The sequence below is a fragment of the Phaseolus vulgaris genome, chromosome 4 (genome assembly GCF_051622355.1).
Source record: "Phaseolus vulgaris cultivar YP4 chromosome 4, ASM5162235v1, whole genome shotgun sequence".
NCBI classification, from domain to species: Eukaryota; Viridiplantae; Streptophyta; class Magnoliopsida; order Fabales; family Fabaceae; genus Phaseolus; species Phaseolus vulgaris.
This window is the reverse complement of record NC_143501.1, coordinates 5,861,362-5,882,585: the sequence shown is the minus strand read 5'-3', so window position 1 is coordinate 5,882,585 and position 21,224 is coordinate 5,861,362. Positions and strand designations below refer to the sequence as shown.

Below are 21,224 nucleotides of genomic sequence, written 5' to 3'. Positions count from 1 at the left end.
TGGGTTTCAGACATTGGATACATATTTTATGTTTGATTAGTTTTATATTCAATGGTTTTTGTGAGTTGAATAAGGTCGATAGAACCAAAGTCGAGAAATAATTGTTTATTTTCTGATATGATATCACAAACGTACTTAATGAATAAAAGTCGGACAATAATGGTGTGTTATACGTCTTTATTTTCTTGTTCTATCTCTAGCTTCAACTTGTGGAAAGAAGATACCCATATATAATTTTTTAACAGTTTTTTTATGTATTTCAAGTTTTAACAGTTCAGTTCACTGTTGACGAGGATAAATTGGTTTTGTTTTATGCTGGCACATGTAAAATATATTGTAAAATTTCTAAAGCTTCTTCCATTAACAAATACATGTGCCTCTTTTGGTTCAAGTACTCAGCTTTACTAATTTTATGAACAGTGCTTCATCGAACTTTCTTCTACAAAAGAAGTGTAGAAATAAATTTAGGAGAAAGATGTGTTTACTGGAAGGTTATGGAAGAAATGAAGCAAAGTCTTCCATTGACATTCACAACTTAACAGAACTACAGAGTGTGACATATTTAGCATGTAACTTTCTCTCTTAAATATGTGGTCAAAAATTTGATCTCAAATTCGTACTTACCAAAAAAATGTATCAAAAGTGATTATCTCTTTAATATATCACAAGAGATTAGTTTTTAAAGTGATTATCTCTTTAATATATCACAAGAGATTAGTTTTTTAGTTCTGACCAAAAAGGGTAATACTACTTGGAGATTATTTTGAACATTTTTGTATTAAATATATTTAATCAAAATTTAGAAGGCCTGAGTGGTAACATGCCTCTGAGAGAGGGAGTGATGAGTCTGGACATGCACAATCACATGTATTTAGCGAAGTGAGAGGGAGTCGAAGAAAATCTTCATCGGTAAAAGACTCTAAATATACAAGATTTCTAGAGAGTTGTTGGCTTCCAATAATCACTTTTTATCTCCAACTATACAAGACAATACTTGGTCAACAAGAAACTTTACACTTCTGTAAGTTTGTTGTTGCTGTTCAGAGAGTCCTTAAACTTTTAGTCCTTGAAAGTGGCAAAATTCTAATTGAAACAGTAGCCTGCAAATAAGAAAAGTGGGTTCTATTTTATTCCTTTAAAGACAAATTTAAAAGCAAATAGACCCACTAAGAGGTTCAACAAAACAGTTTGCTTCAGAAATCCACATTCCAATTCCTCATCAGAACCCAATTTCAAGCCCTTGTAGTTATTTTCTCATTATAATTTATGATACACTGCTACAAACCAACTTTGGAAGACCTGTAGAAGAAATAAGGTAGAAACAAAAGCATTAGCACATTGTTCCATTTAAATCATTAACTTAAAAATCAAGAAAGAATGAGTGTATCCATCATAAATAGTAGCAGGTGACTAGCAAATGAGGTATAGAATCTTACCCATCTTTTAATTTATTTACTCATTGTCGATAAAAAAAATTATAATTAAGATATTTCTCATCCCAGGTATTTATTTTATTTAGTTGAACTCATGCATTAATTGTACTAACTAGCAAGTGTATGATTGTTTTTCCTAATGGTTGGAATCGAACACAAGTAGCAGAAGGTTTTCAATAACTCACACTACTGAACCAATGGAGTATAAAGTTGTTTTTCTATTAGACAGTTGTGTTACATTTATTTGCTTGAGTCTCAAGATCAGAATATTAAGGAAACTAAAATTGGAGCATGACAACGTTGTGTGGGTGAACACTAAAAGGCATGGATGCATGGCCTTACACATTAGAATCTGTTTTCAAAATATTACTGAAATTTTCTCAGTTTAGGTTCATTATGCATAGCAGTTTGTTGTCTTCCCTGAGGCTGTTGTATTTTTTGGCTGATGTGATGATAATGTTTTGACAACCTAAGCATTGACAATATTCAAGCTATTTCTATTACTCTTTTTTCTGTAAAACTCAGTCTTGATTGAACACCATAAGACTTATTTTAATGTTTAAAAGTCTTGATTCTTTAGATACAGAATGTCCCTTGTGTCCATTGAAGTTTTCATTCATCTTTCCTCCACTCAACCCATAACTTCATTCTTGGGATCGTTTAGTTTCAGTGATCTATGATCAAGTTTAAGTTCACTTTTTTTTGTCAGAAACTGTAGTAGCATGAAATAAGAAGTTAGAAGGAAGAATGTGGCTATGAAAACAAATACTTTGTTTGGAATGGATGCCAAATGTCAGACCACCTTCACGATTTTCGTAGTATTCTAAGTATAGGAAACACATTTGGTTGGAATTTAATTTCAACAGAAAAAATGAAATAATTTTGCACGAAAATAAGAGTAAAATAGAAGTAATTGATTCATGAAAAAGTAGCTGAGCCATACTGTTTCAAGCGGCGATGTGTCCATACTGTTTCCGCTAATTCTGAGCTCATCATTAACAACTACTTTCTTTAAATGAAGACCTTTCAGTTTGGGACATTCATTCACATAAAGCCATTCAAGACGTGGAAAAGAAGTAGTTTTATACTCCCATTCTTCCCATTCCTTCATATTGTGGAATTTCAACCTCTCTAAAGATACAAATGAAGAGTTGCTCCCATAAAATTCAGCACCAATGCTTACTATTCCATCAAGCCCTACAATTTGTAGGGTTTTCAGTGACGACAAAATTCCAAGGGAAGGCAAACATAGGCAGTATTTACAGTCCTCCAACTTTAAGAACACTAGATTTGATAACGAATTATCGAATACCCAACTTGGGAATTCTGTACCATTATAGTTCAAGATTGACAAACGCTCCAAGTGTTTGGAGGGTTGTAGATTCTGAAGTACCTCCTTTTCTTTCCTTGGATCATCAGGGATGTGGTTTGATTTCCATTCTAATTCTAGCTCCACAAGGTGTTTATCTTTCACATTTGCTTCTAATGCATCCAAAGGATTCAAAATATTATGCACTTCATTGATTGATAGTCTTCCATGAAGATTGAGTCCTCCCAATCCTCTCATTTGCTTAGTAATTAGCTCATTGTTTCTATGCACGAAAAATGTACTCAGTACTTGAAGATTCTTCAATTCTCCAAAATGCATTGGCATTTTTGTGACTTTTGTATCTCTAAATTCCAGACAACACAATTTGGTAAGTTTATGAAAATTGGCAATTCCTCCAACTCTAAACAATGGTTCAACTTCAGTATTAGTAAGTTGTAAAGCAAACATATCGAGTTAGGTAGCTTTTTGTATCGCATCACACCACGAAAGATCTAACGAATGGAGATGTCTAAGATCACCTACAGAATCCGGGACCTCTTTAAGGAATGAACAACCACAGAAAGATAACATGCGTATAAACTTAATCTTGGAAAACAAATCTTGTATGGAAATCTTGAAATGCCATTGAATTTCCCAAAATTTTGAGAAAGGAAGAAATGAACGAAGCCTTTTAGCATCAATTAAACTCTCAAAACCATCAAAACTTTTGACGTCATGTAACTCAAATGAAAAATGACGGGTTGTTTTCGGTATACATCGACCTTTATCAAATTTCAACCTGAAACAGAAATCCGCACATACATATTTTGCCAAATCATTCAGAAGATCATGCATGACGAAACGTCTCTAGGCACCTAATTGTTCAAAAAAAGACCTTGACAGTAGATCATTGAAGTACTCTTCACCAACTTCTTCTGGATGTCTAATCTGTTGTGGACTTTGTAGAAAATTTTGGGCCATCCACATCAAAATTAACTCCTCCTTCACAAACTCATAATCATTGGGAAATAAGGCACAATAAGCAAAGCATCTTTTAAGATGAGAAGGAAGATAGCGATAGCTCAAAAATATCGCAGGAATAATTTCACTGTGTTCTTTTGGTAACTCCCATATGTCACTTTCCAATATAAAATGGATGACTTTGTGCGTAAAAGACATCCAATTGTTTTCAGAGCTAGAGGTAATCCCTTGCACTTCTCAACTATCCTTCTACCCACCTTCATTAACTCATCATTCAATTCAAGATCATCTTTTAATGCATGATTTTCAAAAACTTTCCAGCATTCATCCTCTCGTAATTGCTTTAGAAGATGCACTTCAGACCTCATGCTGGAAGCAACTTTCTCCCCACGAGTTGTGACAAGAATTCTACTTCCTGGAGCCCCATAGCTAAGAGAAGTTCGCACAACTTCCCATTCTTCTCGTCTTTCGTTCCAAACATCATCCAAAACAAGAAGAAATTTCCTTCCTGACAATTTTTCTTTCAGTTTTTTGTGAACCATTTCTAGGTTCCTACTATCATCAGTTTTATCAGTCACTGTCTCAAGAATTGTTCTTGTCACGGTCAAAACATGAAAGTGATCAGAAACATAAACCCAGGCTTTGATATCAAATTTTGCATCTTCGATCTTTGGGTCATTGTACACATGCTGGGCAAGTGTGTTACCCAAGCCACCCATGCCCACAATGGAAAGTATTGATGGGTGGTTAGGATTGTCGGTTTCAGATGTGAGCCAATTAATGATTATATCTTTGTCAGCATCTCTACCATAAATAACACTTTCAACCACCAAATTTTTGTGGCACTTTACTACTTGATCCATCACCTGAATAAGTACAATCTTTTAAACCAAGAGCACCCTTTTGCTTTGCAAGATATTCTAGTTTCTCCAATACTTCTTTCATCTCTGATTCAATTTTCTTGTTAAATGAACTGAAAGTAGAGTAGAAGAAATTCGATACCTTGTAAGTAAAGGTTTGAGGTTGGGATTGAGCTTCGACTTCGCATCTGGTGAGTTCATAGTCTATTTCACCAAAAGATCCTCTGCATCAAAGACAACCTCTTTGACAGCACGAAGCCATGTTGTTGGTGTTGAGGGAATAAAACAGAGCAAGATATTTGTGAACAGAAAATATATATTTGATTTCACTACTGTTTTTCAAATAAGAATACAATCTCTCTAAATAGTCTTACAATAGACTTCTCAAATTCTACCTTCTCTCTCATAAAACCTATACTATAATTTACATTTAAATCCTAGTATAAATGACATTCAAAACTAGAATTAAAGATAATAATTATTGTCTATTCAGATGCTAAAATAAAATTGATGACGGCTGAAGGCTTTGAGTTTAATGTTAACAAATTCCCCCTTAAACTCAAACATTTCATATTATTCATTCAGATTGTTGCTTTTCTGATTGTCATCGCTCACACTGCCTCCAATATTTTTCTTCACTGCATCAATCCGTGCATAATTTTGAATTGAATTACTTTTAATTTTCCAAACAAAATCTTTCCACTTTCACCCTTTGAATTAAAAAGGATTTAAGAAAGACTTTGACTTCAATGAGCTTCGAAGATAATGATTATACCATATTTCCCTTTCAGATGATGTCTCAACACCATTCCATTTATGGTCTTCTCCTAAGTCAAAACCATTATTTTCAAGTAAAACACATGAACCAAAAGGGGCTTTTAATTTGAATTGTAATTCATTCACCTTTTCTTTTTGTGCCAAAAGCAACAAATGGAGTTCTTCAACTTGATTGACTCTACTTTCCTTGTCTTTCTCCATATCAACATATTTTTCTTCCAATTTTGTAAACCTTTTTTCCAGGTTATCAAATTTTGCTTCAACACTCTCCAATAATTTTCCCATACCGAGAATATTATTCTTCAAGTCAGGTACATAAATTTCTGTGACATTTTCTTTGGATTTTAAGGCAATGTGCTCCTCCTCCATTGGATTGAGAGCAAAACTTTTTCCCTTCATTTCAACTTTAAACAAATATCTGGCATCAACATCTTTGATTAAACAATGTTTATTTTCAAACATCACCTTATAGCCTTTTTCCAACAATTGACCAACACTCAAAAGATTTTGATCAATCTCTGGCACAAAAAGAACATTTGTAATGATTTTTATACCTTTATAGCTTGTGATAGCTATTGTGCCTTTTCCTTTTACTGCACCATTTCCAATCCTCACCCTTTTAATATCAGTAGTTCTCCATTCCTTGAAGAGTTCCTTATCATGTGTCATGTGGTTGGTGCAGCCACTGTCAATTAACCAAGATGCACTTGAAATATTGCTGCAAAAACCAGTTGCAACGAAAAGTACATCCTCCTCCTCATTTGCAATTTGAGCATCTACATCTTGTTGCTCACTTTGGTTTCTACAAATGATTGCTTCATGCCCAAGTTGATTGCACTTGTTGCACTTAGCATCAGGTCTTCTCCAACACTTAAACGGTGGATGACCTAACTTGTTGCAATGCTTACAAGGAGGATAATTTCTACCTTTGTTTCTCCATCCACCTTCATGTTTGACTAGTAAGGCTCCTTCTATTGCTCCATCTTGTCTCATGGCTCTCATTTGTTCTTGTGCTTGTAAAGCATTTAAGAGCTCTGCAAGAGAAATCTTTGATAGGTCCTTTGTGTTCTCCAGGGTTGTTATGGTGGCTTCAAACCTCTCTGGAACTGTTACAAGCAGTTTTTCCACAATTCTTGAATCTTTTAACACAGATCCAAGCAACCTCACTTTGTTGGCAATGCTTAGAAGTTTGTCCGAGTACTCTTTTACGGATTCCGACTCCTTCATTCTCTGCAATTCAAACTCTCTGATTAGATTCAGAGTTTGCATTCCACGAATCCTCTCATCACCTTCATATTTTGCCTTGAGGTAATCCCATATTTCTTTTGCTGACTCCAAGGACATTATCCTTGTGAATACCATAGGAGATACAACTGCAAATAAACATGCTTTTGTCTTTGATTTCTTTATCTTTTTTTCCTTCTGTGATTTTATTTGTGCCACCGTAGGGTTTTTTTGGAAGGGACTGAATTTCATAGTCCTCTTCTACAGCTTTCCATAAATCCAATGCTTCTAGGTAAGTCTCCATACGAACAACCCACATTTGATAATTGTCTCCATCAAAGACAGGTGGTGCCATTGTTGAAAAATTTGATCCTCCTTCCATTGGTGCACTCTACTAACCTCACAGATCCCTCAAGAAAATAGCTATGATACCAATTGTTGGTGTTGAGAGAATAAAACAGAGCAAGATATTTGTGAACAGGAAATATATATTTTATTTCACTACTGTTTTTCAAATAAGAATACAATCTCTCTAAATAGTCTTACAATAGACTTCTCAAAATTCTACCTTCTCTCTCATAAAACCTATACTATAATTTACATTTAAATCATAGTATAAATGACATTCAAAACTAGAATTAAAGATAATAATTATTGGCTATTCAGATGCTAAAATAAAACTAATTACGGCTGAAGGCTGAGTTTAATGCTAACACATGCTTTGACGTGTGGATGTGTGAACTGCTTTAGTTCATCAGCGAGAGCATTGATGGAGTGAAGCATGATGTTCAAATTGTCGAGAAGCTTCTCATCAAGTTTTCTTCCACGAAAGAAGTCTAGAAGTTGAGGAGAAGCGAGCCTATCGAATGCAACCTGAAGAAAGGCCGAAAGAAGAGCACCACCAACAAGTTCTGCTGCCATGGTAGGAAGGAGTTGGAAATGAAGTGAAATGAATTGAGTGCAGGAATGAATGATACAGTGATGAATGAAAAGAGTAGTTAGAAAGGAGGACTTGACTTTAAGATCATATTTTTCTTTAATGGCAACTCAACCAATAGAAAATGTGAGCTATTGGATATTCATTCAAGGGTTCTAATGAATGAACGAATGGGAAGAGGGTTGTGGGCCCCAATGAAGCAATAATTGTTGACTGTTTCTGAGAAGAAAAGTGTTGACAAAAGTTCTAAACCAAAATTTTGATTGCTTGGATAATATCTGAGTTCAAATAATATCTTTTATGCAACAATTATTATATTCATGCAAATTTAGTTGATGTACTAATTCGCATTCTTTCCTTATTCACTTAATTTGGTAAGTTTATCGGTCTTTCTTTGGCTCTTTATTTATCACTTGATATAGTTTGAAAATATAAAAGATATATGATAAGGAGGAGTTTGATTTATTTTTTCATATACAATATATAAAGTAGAACACTAAAAAACTCATGACATAAAAATCAATTTTTAGATATCAAAATAATTAATGACAATAATAACTAAATTAGATATCATTTTAGAAATTAATTTTTTTTTAATTTCTAATTTTTTTTTTATTATTCAATAATTATTAAATTAGTATCTAATTAGCTATCAATATTTCGAATTTATCAGAAGGAGTATACGGAGCTCCGGAATGAAATCTACCCGAAAGATTGCAAGAAAGTTGCATCCAAATTTCAATTCTTTAACTAATTGTTTTGAGTTAATTAAGGTCACAAGACAGAAGTCATCTTTTTCCACTAACCTTCTGCACTCCATCTTGTCACCTTGTTCTGCTTTTTTTTTTTTTTCCTTTTATAAGGATAGACTATTATCTTATATTATTAATATTATTATAGTTTATTCTTGGGAGTTCTTTCATGTATTATGTTATATGACAATTTTTTTCTTCTTCTAATACAAGAATCAGTATATAGGATTACCTCTTTAACTGGTGTTTCATCTTACTCGTTAGCCAAATTACAGAGCAAACATTTTTTTTATCAGCAAATACTATAAATTATAGAGCAAACATGTTGATATTAACATAGCAGTCATAATTTTCCTTTTATATTTATATATATATATATATATATATTTAGGAAACAATGCATGGAGAAGGAAAGGGTCTTATTTCTTTAATATCTATTGTGCTGAATTTCAAACAATCACGTTTGAACTGTTGAATTTCTTTCATTCAAATTTCATATCTGGTTTGAAATCTTTTACCCTTAATTTCATCTAGTTTTTGTTTGTTCTAGAGAGTTAGTGGCATAATGAGTGCTGGGGGAAAAGTTTGATTGTCCTGGTTTATATAATTATAGCATGCAGCATTATCAGTGCCTGGCATAGTATTTGGTACATGGCTTAGTACTTTGCATAATATTTTAGTCTATTTATTTGTCTTGGTTTTATGCTGTCACAGGTAAAATCTATTTTAAAATATCTAAACCTTCTTCCATAAACAAATACATTAGACCCTGTTCTAAAAATATTACTGAAATTTTCTCAGTTTAGTTCATTATGCATAGCAGTTTGGTTGTCACCAAAGAACTTCATGAGGGTTTGGCAGCTTATTCTGAGCATTGCTGATAGATAATGTTGTCTTCCCTCAGCCTGTTGCACACCTGCATATGTAGATGTGATTATATGTTTTGACAACCCAAGCATTGACAATATTCAAAGCTATTTCTATTACTAATTTTTCTGTAAAACTCAGTCTGATTGAACACCACAAGACTTCTTTTAATGTTTAAAAATCTTGATGGAATATCACAAGAGCTTTTTAATAAAGAAAAAATTGGTTTAAAAATACTTTCAAATTCCAATTACAAGTTCCTTAGATACAGCATGTACCTTATGTCCACTGCAGTTTCCATTCATCTTTCCTCACTCAAAACCCATAACTTCATTCTTGGGATAATTTTTTGTCCAGTTTCAGTGATCTATTATTAAGTTTAAGTTCATTTTTTCTGTCAGAAACTGTAGTAGCATGATATAAGAAGATAGAAGGAAAAAATGTAGCTATGAAAACAAATATACTTAGATAGGTAGATAAATGAAGATGATGCCACCATAACTTCCAACTACAGAATACTCTGTTCGGAATGGATGCCAAATGCCAGACCACCTTCACGATTTTCGTGGTATTCTAAAAATAGGAAACCCATTTGGTTGGAATTTAATTTCAACAGAAAATTGAAATAATTTTGCACGAAAATAAGAATAAAATAAAAGTAATTGATTCATGAAAATCGTAGCAGAGCCTCCTTTAATAAATATCATCAGTTTAAGTATAACATGTGCTGCTCGTGTTTGGAAAATGGCAATTATAGGGTTACCGTTTGCAACTAAGAAAATTGTAATCGAAAAGGTAGAAAGATATTGTGGAGAATTAGAACCTGTTGAAGTGGCAGACAAATTGAAATAGGTGCACGTCTAATTTTGAACTTGGGACTCATCTTATGATCAAACATGCCGTCCTTGGATGTGAGCAATCTTTCCCCAGTCTTCGCAATCTGGATTCTGACAACGTTCCTTCAACAATGGACAACCCCAGATTGTAAGAGAAGAGATGGATTTGGGGAGACCCTCCGCTGGTAAGGCTTGAAGGTTGGGACAATCAAGAAGTGTGAGAGAGGAGAGGTGGCAGAGACCCTTGTAGTGCATCTTTTTAAGATTTGGGCAATATTGGATTAGTAGAGAGGTGAGAGAGCGTGGCAGTAAAACTTCATCAGGAAAACACTCCACGTCCAAATCTTCAATAGACAAGCGTTCAAGACATGTGTTGGGATCCAAGGTCTCTCTCAAGGAGGCGATAAGGTTTAAACGTGAAAGAGACATCTCTTTTAAATTCAATGGCAAACTTCCATCTGGGAACAATTCCACTTGTGGACAAAAAGTTATCTGAAGCGTGGTAAGGGACGGAAACAGGATTTGCATGGGTTTGGGAAACAAGAATGACTTAAATTGAGGACAATCATAAATACATAGATCCATGAGATGATTATGAGCGTACTCCTGTGAAATTCTTCTTAGGTTTTGGCAGTCTCTCAGTTCAAGAGAACGGAGCTTTGGAAAGAAATCTAGTCGAAAGATTGTAAGAGAGTCGTAGCCTCCATCAATATGCATGGTTTCTGGCGACGATGTGTTTATACTGTTTCCGCTAATTGTGAGCTCATCACTAACAACTACTTTCTTTAAATAAGTACCTTTCAGTTTGGGACATTTATCCACACAAAGCTCTTGAAGACGTGGAAAAGAAGTAGTTTTACACTCCCATTCTTCCCATTCCTTCATATTGTAGAATGACAGACTCTCCAAGCATGCAAATGAAGAGTTGCTCCCATAAAATTCAGTACCAATGGTCACTATTCCATGAAGCCCTATAATTCGTAGGGTTTTCAGTGACGACAAATTTCCAAGGAAAGGCAAACATAGGCAGTATTTACAGTCCTCCAACTTTAAGAACACCAGATTTGATAACGAATTATCGAATACCCAACTTGGGAATTCTGTACCATTATAGTTCCAGATTGACAAATGCTCCAAGTGTTTGGAGGGTTGTAGATTCTGAAGTACTTCCTTTTCTTTCCTTGGATCATCAGAGATATGGTCCGACTTCCATTCTAATTCTAACTCCACAAGGTGTTTATCTTTCACATTTGCTTCTAATGCATCCAAAGGATTCAAAATATTTTGCACGTCATTGATTGATAGCCTTCCATGAAGATTGAGTCCTCCTAATCCGCCTAGTTGCTTAGTAATTAGCTCACTATTTCTATCCACGAAAAATGTACTCAGTACTTGAAGATTCTTCAATTCTCCAAAATGCTTTGGCATCTTTGTTACTTTTGTATGTACAAATTCCAAACAACGCAATTTGGTAAGTTTATGCAAATTGAAGGGCAACTCCTCCAACTTTGAACAATAGTTCAACTTCAGTATTAATAAGTTATAGAGAAAACATATCGAGTCAGGTAGCTTTTGTATCTCAGCACACGAAAGATCTAACGAATAAAGATGTTTAAGATCACTTATAGAATTCGGGATCTCTTTAAGTTTCTTACAACCATTAAAAGATAAGACACGTACGAACTTAATCTTAGAGAATAAATCATGTATTGAAATCTTGAATTGCCATTGAGGTTCCCAATATGGTGAGATAGAAAGAAATGAACGAAGTCTTTTAGACTCAATTAAACTCTCAAAACCATCAAAACTTTTGACGTCACATAATTCAAATGAAAAATGACGAGTTGTTTTCGGTATATATCAGCCTTTATCGAATTTCAACCTGAAACAGAAATCCGCACAAACATATTTTGCCAAATCATTCAGAAGGTCATGCATGACGAAACACCTCCTAGCATGTGATTGCTCAAAACACTTCTTGACACCTGAGTGTTGAAAGAAAGACTTTGACAATAGATCATTGAAGTACTGTTCACCAACTTCTTCTTGATGTCTAATATGTTGTGGACTTTGTAGAAAATTTTGGGCCATCCACAACAAAATTAACTCCTCCTTCACAAATTCATAATCTTTGGGAAATAAGGCACAATAAGTAAAACACCTTTTAAGATGAGAAGGAAGATAGCGATAGCTCAAAAATAATGCAGGAATAATTTCATTGTTCTCGTTTGGTAACTCCCATATGTCACTTTCCAATATGTTTTTCCAATCTGAAATGGATGACATTGTGCGTAAAAGACATCCAATTGTTTTCAAAGCTAGAGGCAGTCCATTGCACTTCTCAACTATCCTTCTACCAATCTCCTTTAGCTCATCATTCAATTCATGATCACCATCTTTTAATGCGTGATTTGCAAAAACATTCCAGCATTCATCCTCTCCTAATAGCTTTAGGCGATGCACTTTAGACTTCATGTTAGAAGCAACCTTCTCACCACGAGTTGTGACAAGAATTCTACTTCCTTGAACCCCATAGCTAAGAGGAGTTCGCACAGCTTCCCATTCTGCTGGTTTTTCGTTCCAAACATCATCCAAAACAAGAAGAAATTTTCTTCCTGACAATTTTTCTTTCAGCTTTTTGTGAATCATTTCTAGGTTCCCACTATCATTTTTTTGATTTGTGATTGCCTCTAGAATTGTTCTTGTCACAGTCAAAAAATGAAAATGATCAGAAACACAGACCCAAGCTTTGATATCAAATTTTGCATCGTCGATCTTTGGGTCGTTATACATATGTTGGGCGAGTGTGGTCTTACCCAAGCCACCCATGCCCAGAATGGAAAGTATTGATGGCTGGTTAGGATTGTCGGTTTCCGATGTAAGCCAAGTAATGATTATATCTTTGTCAGCATCTCTGCCATAAATAACACTTTCAACCACCAAAAAAGTTGATTGCAATTTGTGTGACACTTTACTACCAGATCCATCACCACCAAAATAAGTACCCTCCTTCAAACCAAGAGCACCCTTTTGGTTTGCAAGATATTCTAGTTTCTCCAAGACTTCTTTCATCCCTGATTCAATTTTCTTGTTAAATGAACTGAAAGTAGAGTTGAAGAAATTTGATACCTTGTAAGTAAAGGTTTGAGGTTCGAATTGAGCTTCGACTTGGCATCTGGTGAGTTCATAGTCTATTTCATCCAAAAGATCCTCTGCATCAAAGACAGCCTCTTTGACAGCGAAAAGCCATGCTTTGACGTTTGGATCTGTGAACTGCCTTAGTTCTGCATCATCAGCAAGAGCATTGATGGAGTGCAGCATGATGTTCAATTTGCCGAGGAGCTTCTCATCAAGTTTTCTTCCATGAAAGAAGTCTAGAAATTGAGGAGAAGCGAGCCTGTCGAATGCAACCTGAAGAAAGGCAGAAAGAAGAGCACCACCAACAAGTTCTGCTCCCATGGTAGAAGTTGGAAATGAAGTGAATGGATTCAGTGCAGGGATGAATGCTATAGTGATGTTAATGATCAGTTAGAAAGGATGACTTGACTTTAAGAACATCTTTTTCTTTAATGGCAACTCAACCAATATAAAATGTGAGCAGTTGGATATTCATTCAAGGGTTGTGATGAATGAAAGTACAATGCAATATTTGTTCACAACTGTAATCCATGAATGTATGTCTGATCATTAGGTGAAATAATAAATGATGAGTCAAATCTGACAGTAGTTCGAAACCAAAATTTTAATTGCTTGGATAATATCTGACTTCAAATAATATCTTTTATGCAACATTTATATTATACTCGTGCAAATTTAGTTGATGTACTAATTCGCATCCTTTCGTTATTCACTTAATTTGGTTTATCGTCTTTCTTTGTCTCTTTATTAATCACTTAATATAGTTTGAAAATATAAAAGATCTATGATATGGAGGAGTTTGATTTATAGTAAAATATAACAAAATATCAAGTATTAACAATATCTCAATTTGAATTTCCTAAATCTAAATAATAAATGAATATATTTTTATCTTTATGTAAGAGATATTTTTAAAAAACTTAAAGATTTCCTAAAAATATATTAAGCAAATATTTTCAATGTTGTTTTTCTGAAATGGTGCCTGTTGTAAAGACATTACGAGTGTATAAAATTTAGAGAGTTGAAGTCACAATCTTACAAAAACATTTCCTAATTGAATTTCATCTTACTTCCTGAGATTGTTAAGCAATCCATTTAAATAAGTGGTATTGATGATTTTCATGATATTTTGATTTATCTATGACAAGTTGTAGAATTTTATAGCCTCATACCCTGCAGTTATATTACAGTGAAGACAGAAAACAATTATCTCTTTAAGCTTTAAGTCTTTTTTAATAACATGTTGCAACAATGTCCTCTCTCTATAAAAATTCTTATTCTCTTTTTTAGGAGTGTCAGTTATCTACTTAGTTCAATCTTTGCAGATGGCCAAAGTGGACAAAATTAGTAACTGGATTCAATTTGGATTAATGCATGTTTATGTACCTTAGCCTTTTGTTTATGTCACTCTTATTTAAGTGTTCATTATATTGTTGAATTTTTTTTATATGGTTGGAACACCCCTTCTTTTAATTCCTTTAATTCTTTGATGATAAAGAAAGAAAAAAGTGTTCATTATATTGTTGAGTTTTTATTCATACTTCTTAGATTTCCTTTCATCTTAAAGTCAGCACAAGCATGGTCCTATCTCATCTAACCAAAATACTAAACTTTCTTTCTTCCAATATGTATTTACTATACACCAGTTTGAAAATCAAACCCTCTTAATCTTAGAACATGTAAAATATCTATTGCTTCTTCCCTTAACAAATACAACAAATACTCAAGCTTTACACAGCTAATCTACATCAGGTGACTGCTACAAAAATTCTCCTCTCCTAATTTTCTAAACAAATGGAAATCAGGAGGAAAAGAAATAAAAAACTAAAAGCTATTTGCAATGCTCACTACTTCAATGCCACTTCCCAACTCAGAAAGAAATCAAATAAAATTCCAAGGTCTAAGAATGTATGTTTAGAAGCATTTACATTTCACAACTCCCTTTGCTTCAATCTTTCTCTCTGAGGTGTATTAGTTTTCCCTGGACCTGTTTAGGTAACTCATCATCTGATAACCCAATTTAAATCTCTTCTACTTGTTCTCTCTGTATAATATCATGGTACATTGGTAGAAACCGACTTTGCAAAGAGCTATAGGAGAAATAGGGTAGCAGAACACACACAACAACCAAAAGGGTTACTAGCCAATATAGAGCACTAGGAGCACATGCTTCCACAAAAACCCTGTAAGCTGTTGTGGATATTGCTGGAGAGAGGTAACCACAGACCAACACAAACACATACCAGAAGACAATGCTGCCCCATATAAAAAAATGTTGTATCCAAGTAAAGTAATTGATGGATAGTGCCATTTGGCAATTCACAGTCCACACCACACATGTATACATTGTGACCCCAAGTATTTCAAAATCAACCACCTTACCATCTCTTCTGAAGGCTTGATTCAACACAGAATTAGTGGTTAAGAAGAAGATCACTAAAGAACTAAGGACTCCATTCAACATCTACCCAAGAATCCTGGGCCAGCTGAAGAGGGTGTCTTCTACTCCCTCTAGATATAGAACAGGATACTGTAAAACAGACAATATGGTTATTGATTAGCACAGCATCTTGGCTCTTAACAAATCATTATCTAAAATCAAGAGCCACAGAAGAAATCAGTAGATAAATAATTTGGATTTTGCTACTAAATTTAGAATCTAAATAATTGGTAGTTAAAACCTTGTTAGTTAATTAGATACCAATTTAGAAACTATTTATCCATAATAGAAACTAATTTAGAAATCAATAACTTTTTTAGTCTCTAAACTAGTATCTAATTTAGTTAATACAACAACTAATTATTTTTAGTGTCTAAAATTAGTTTCTATTTAATTATTTTCTTGTAGTGGGAATGTTAGAAAAAAAAAAGTAATGCTTAAAAAAATAGGCAACTCACATAGATGGTATATAGGCTCTAATGGCATGTTAGATTTCATCTTAAAACCAATTGACATTGAGTGTGAATAGTTTTCTTCCACAAAATAGAAAAACTATTTGTAACGAGAGGGAGGGGGAAAAGGTACAAGCTAGTTTTGTTAAATAGTTGAAAAAGTGTAGTAGTTAAAACACCTGGGTAAGAGAAAAAACAAGGCCTTCAGAGTGTTTAGGTGAATTTTACATCAAAGTTGATAATGCTTTGTGAAGAACTCTACATTCAAAGCAGATGTATTTAGGCACAAAGAAACTAGAGAAACAGACCTTTAAAAATATCAAATAAGTAATAGTATATTTTAAGTGAATGTAGGAACCTCACTGCTAGCAAAATCATTTTTCCATTGCCTTAAGGCAGAACCAAGACTTTTACAAAAGGAAATAATAAATATAAACTTTGGTGTTGATCATATAGCAATTATAAAAAATGTGTAGTAATCAAAAACACCTAGAGCAATTACTAGAAGTGAAGTGAAGACATTGTAAAATGACATATACCAATCATTGTAAGAGATTGTATGGGTGAACACTAAAATGGATGGATGCATGGCCTTACACATTAGACCCTGTTTTCAAAATATTACTGAAATTTTCTCAGTTTAGGTTCATTATGCATAGCAGTTTGGTTGTCACCAAAGAACTTCATGAGGGTTTGGCAGCTTAACACTCATATTCTGAACAATATTCAAGCTATTTCTATTACTATGTTTTCTGTAAAACTCAGTCTTCATTGATGGAATGTCACAAGAGCTTTTTAATAAAGTAAAAAGTCGTATAAAAATACTTTTAAATTCCAATTACAAGTTCCTTAGATACATAAGGTCCCTTATGTCCACAGTAGTTTCCATTCATCTTTCCTCCACTCAAAACCCATGACTTCTATTTTGGGATCATTTAGCTTCAGTGATCTATTATTAAGTTTAAGTTCATCTTTTTTGTCAGAAGAAAAAATGTGGCTATGAAAACAAATATACTTAGATAGCTAGAAAAAGGAAGATGATGCCACCATAACTTCCAACTACAGAATACTCTGTTCGGAATGGATGCCAAATGCCAGACCACCTTCACGATTTTCGTAGTATTCTAAAAATAGGAAACACATTTGGTTGGAATTTAATTTCAACAGAACAATTGAAATAATCTTGCACGAAAATAAGAATAAAATAAAAGTAATTGATTCATGAAAATCGTAGCAGAGCCTCCTTTAATAAATATCATCAGTTTAAGTATAACATGTGCTGCTCTTGTTTGGAAAATGGCAATTATAGAGTTACCGTTTGCAACTAAGAAAATTGTTAGAAAAAAGATACAAAGATATTGTGGAGAATTATAACCTGTTGAAGTGGCAGACAAATTGAAATAGGTGCACGTCTAATTTTGAACTTGTGACTCATCTTATGACCAAACATTCAGTTCTCGGATGTGAGCAATCTTTGGCCAGTCTTCGCCATTTGGATTCTGACAACGCTCTTTCAGCAATGGACAACGCCCGATTGAGAGAGAAGAGATGGATTTGGGGAGACCCTCCGCTGGTAAGCATTGAAGGCTGGGACAATCAAGAAGTGTGAGAGAGGAGAGGTGGCAGAGACCCTTGTAGTGCATCTTTTTAAGATTTAGGCAAGAATTGATTAGTAGAGAGGTGAGAGACCGTGGCAGCAAAACATCATCGGGAAAACACTTCATGTCTGAATTTTGAATAAGCAAGGTTTCAAGACATGTGTTGGGATCCAAGGTCTCTCTCAAGGAGGCAATAAGTTTTAAACATGAAAGAGACATATATTTTACATTTAATGGCAAACCATGAAACTCCACTTGTGGACTAACAGTTATCTCCAGACTCATAAGGAACGGAAACAGGATTTGCATGGGTTTGGGAAACAGGAATGATTTAAATTGAGGGCAATCAAAAATATTTAGGTGCTGGAGATGATTATGAGCGTAGTCCTGTGAAATTCTTCTTATGTTGTGGCATCTTTTCAGTTCAAGAGAACGAAGCTTTGGAAAGAAATCTAGCCGAAACATTGTAAGAGAGTCGCAACCTCCATCAATATGCAGGGTTTCAAGCAGCCATGTGTCGATACTCTTTCCGCTAATTGTGAGCTCATCACTAACAACTACTTGAGTACCTTTCAGTTTGGGACATTCATTCATATAAAGCTCATGAAGACGTGGAAAAGAAGTAGTTTTACACTCCCATTCTTCCCATTCCTTCATATTGTGGAATTCCAACCTCTCCAAGGATGCAAATGAAGAGTTGCTCCCATAAAATTCAACACCAATGCTCACTATTCCATCAAGCCCCATAATCTCAAGGTCCTTCAGACTTGACAAAATTCCAAGGGGAGGCAAACATAGGCAGTGTTTACAGTCCTGCAACTGTAAGAACACCAGATTTGATAACGAATTATCGAATACCCAACTTGGGAATTCTGTACCATTGTAGTTCGAGATTTTTAAATCCTCCAAGTGTTTGGAGGGTTGTAGATTCTGAAGTACCTCCTTTTCTTTCCTTGGATCATCAGGGATGTGGTCCGACTTCCATTTTAATTCTAGCTCCACAAGGTGTTTATCTTTCACATTTGCTTCTAATGCATCCAAAGGATTCATAATATTCTGCACGTCATTGATTGATAGCTTTCCATGAAGATTGAGTCCTCCCAATCCTCCCAGTTGCTTAGTACTTAGCTCACTATTTCTATCCACGAAAAATGTACTCAGTACTTGAAGATTCTCCAATTCTCCAAAATGCATTGGCATCTTTGACACTTCTGTACCTTCAAATTCTAGGCAACGCAATTTGGTAAGTTTATGCAAATTTAAGGGCAATTCCTCCAACTTTGAACAATAGTTCAACTCCAGGCAACGCAATTTGGTAAGTTTGTGCAAATTTAAGGGCAATTCTTGCAACTCTGAACAATAGTTCAACTTCAGTATTAGTAAGTTATAGAGCAAACACATCGAGTCAGGTAGCTTTTGTATCGCATCACACCACGAAAGATCTAACGAATGGAGATGTTTAAGATCACCTACACAATCTGGGACCTCTCTAAGACATGAACAATCACGGAAGGATAACATGCGTATAAACTTAATCTTGGAAAACAAATCATGTATGGAAATCTTGAAATTCCATTGAGAACCCCAATATTGCGAGATAGGAAGGAATGAACGAAGTCTTTTAGCATTAGTTAAACTCCCAAAACCATCAAAACTTTTGACATCACGGAATTCAAATGAAAAATGACAGGTTGTTTTCGGTATACATTCGCCTTTATCAAATTTCAACCTGAAACAAAAATCCACACAAACATATTTTGCTAAATCATTCAGAAGGTCATGCATGACGAAACGTCCTACGACGCTTGATTGATGAAAAAAAGACCTTGACACTAGATCATTGAAGTATTGTTCACCAACTTCTTCTAGATGTCTAATATGTTGTGGATGTCTAATCTGTTGGGGACACTGCAGAAAATTTTGGGCCATCCACAACAAAACTAACTCCTCTTTCACAAACCCATAATCTTTGGGGAATAAGGCACAATAAGCAAAGCACTTTTTAAGATGAGAAGGAAGATAACAATAGCTCATAAATAGCGCTGGAATAATTTCATTGTTTTCTTTTGGTAACTCCCATATCTCACTTTCCAATATGTTTTTCCAATCTGAAATGGATGACTTTGTGCGTAAAAGACATCCAATTGTTTTCAAAGCTAAAGGTAATCCCTTGCACCTCTTAACTATCCTTCTACCAATGTCCTTTAGCTCATCATTCAATTCAAGATCACCATCTTTTAATGCGTGATTTTCAAAAACATTCCAGCATTCATCCTCTCCTAATTGCATTAGGCGATGCACTTTAGACTTCATGTTAGAAGCAACATTCTCGCCACGAGTTGTGACAAGAATTCTACTTCCTGGAGCTCCATAACTAAGAGGAGTTTGCACAAGTTCCCATTCTTCCCGTCTTTCGTTCCAAACATCATCCAAAACAAGCAGAAATTTCTTCCCAGACAATTTTTCTTTTAGTTTTTTGTGAACCATTTCCAGGTTCCTACTATCATCTGTTTTACCAGTCACTGCCTCAAGAATTGTTCTTGTCACGGTCAAAACATGAAAATGATCAGAAACATAAACCCAAGCTTTCATATCAAATTTTACATCGTCGATCTTTGGGTCATTGTATACATGCTGGGCAAGTGTGGTCTTACCCAACCCACCCATGCCCACAATGGAAAGTATTGATGGCTGGTTAGAATTATCAATTTCAGATGTCAGCCAATTAATGATTATATCTTTATCAGCATCTCTGCCATAAATAACACTTTCAACCACCAAAGAAGATGATGGCAATTTCTGTAGCACTTTACTACCTAATCTATTATCAGAATAAGTACACTCTTTCAAACCAAGAGCACCCTTCTGCTTTGCAAGATATTCTAGTTTCTCCAAGACTTCTTTCATCCTTGATTCAATTTTCTTGTTAAATGAAGTGAAAGTAGAGTTGAAGAAATTCGATACCTTATAAGTAAAGGTTTGAGGTTCGGATTGAGCTTCAACTTGGGATCTGGTGAGTTCATAGTCTATTTCACCCAACAGATCCTCTGCATCAAAGACAGCCTCTTTGGCAGCGAAAAGCCATGCTTTGACGTGTGGATCTGTGAACTGCTTTAGTTCAGCATCATCAGCGAGAGAATTGATGGAGTGCAGCATGATGTTCAAATTGGTGAGCAGTTTCTCATCAAGTTTTCTTTGACGAAAGAAGTCTAGAAATTGAGGAGAAGCGAGCTTGTCGAATGCAACCTGAAGAAAGGCCGAAAGAAGAGCACCACCAATAACTTCTGCTGCCATGGTAGGAGTTGGAAATGAAGTGAAATGGATTCAGTGCAGTAATGAATGGTAGAGTGATGGAAAGAGTAGTTAGAAAGGATGATTTGACTTTAAGAACATATTTTTCTTTTTCTTTAATGGCAACTCAACCAATGAAAGTATGAAATGCTGAAATGGGAAGAGGGTTGTGGGTCCCAGTGCAACAAATATATTATATTCATGCAAGAAAAGGCAATGCTTAACAAAATATTCAACTCTCAAAGATGGTATATAGGCTCTAATGGCATGTTAGATTTCATCTTAAAACCAATTGAAATTGAGTGTAAATAGTTTTGCAGAAAAAATAT

General features: G+C 34.7%; 2 protein-coding genes and 1 pseudogene across 8 annotated transcripts in view; all 3 read right to left on the bottom strand.

The window, feature by feature from the left end:
- The window catches only part of LOC137836972 (putative disease resistance RPP13-like protein 1), a 49,682-nt gene that overhangs the window by 4,302 nt on the left and 24,156 nt on the right, over positions 1-21,224 (bottom strand). The gene's annotated exons all lie outside the window — the stretch shown is intronic.
- LOC137836969 (putative disease resistance RPP13-like protein 1 pseudogene) lies at positions 1,265-13,588 on the bottom strand (annotated as a pseudogene). 5 transcript variants are annotated; one of them, XR_016520463.1, is made up of 2 exons: positions 9,964-13,582; positions 1,265-1,299 (listed from the first exon to the last, which is right to left on the bottom strand). The product of XR_016520463.1 is annotated as a putative disease resistance RPP13-like protein 1 pseudogene, transcript variant X4 (transcript). The 5 variants fall into 5 exon arrangements; XR_016520460.1 differs by having other exon boundaries at positions 9,964-13,581; XR_016520461.1 differs by lacking the exon at positions 1,265-1,299 and adding an exon at positions 8,922-9,189 and having other exon boundaries at positions 9,964-13,580.
- On the bottom strand, positions 14,793-21,009 carry LOC137836967 (putative disease resistance RPP13-like protein 1). Of its 2 annotated transcripts, none has more exons than XM_068645776.2 (2): positions 17,382-21,008; positions 14,793-15,644 (listed from the first exon to the last, which is right to left on the bottom strand). In XM_068645776.2, the coding sequence occupies exon 1, from the start codon at positions 20,896-20,898 to the stop codon at positions 17,443-17,445; it is 3,456 nt and encodes a 1,151-aa protein (XP_068501877.1). In that variant the 5' UTR covers positions 20,899-21,008; the 3' UTR covers positions 14,793-15,644; positions 17,382-17,442. The 2 variants fall into 2 exon arrangements, with proteins under 2 accessions (XP_068501877.1, XP_068501878.1); XM_068645777.2 differs by lacking the exon at positions 14,793-15,644 and adding an exon at positions 15,938-17,130 and having other exon boundaries at positions 17,382-21,009.

Coding starts and splice junctions, on each gene's coding strand:
- LOC137836967 (XM_068645777.2), bottom strand. CDS start 20,898: ATGGCAGCAGAAGTTATTGGTGGTGCTCTTCTTTCGGCCTTTCTTCAG.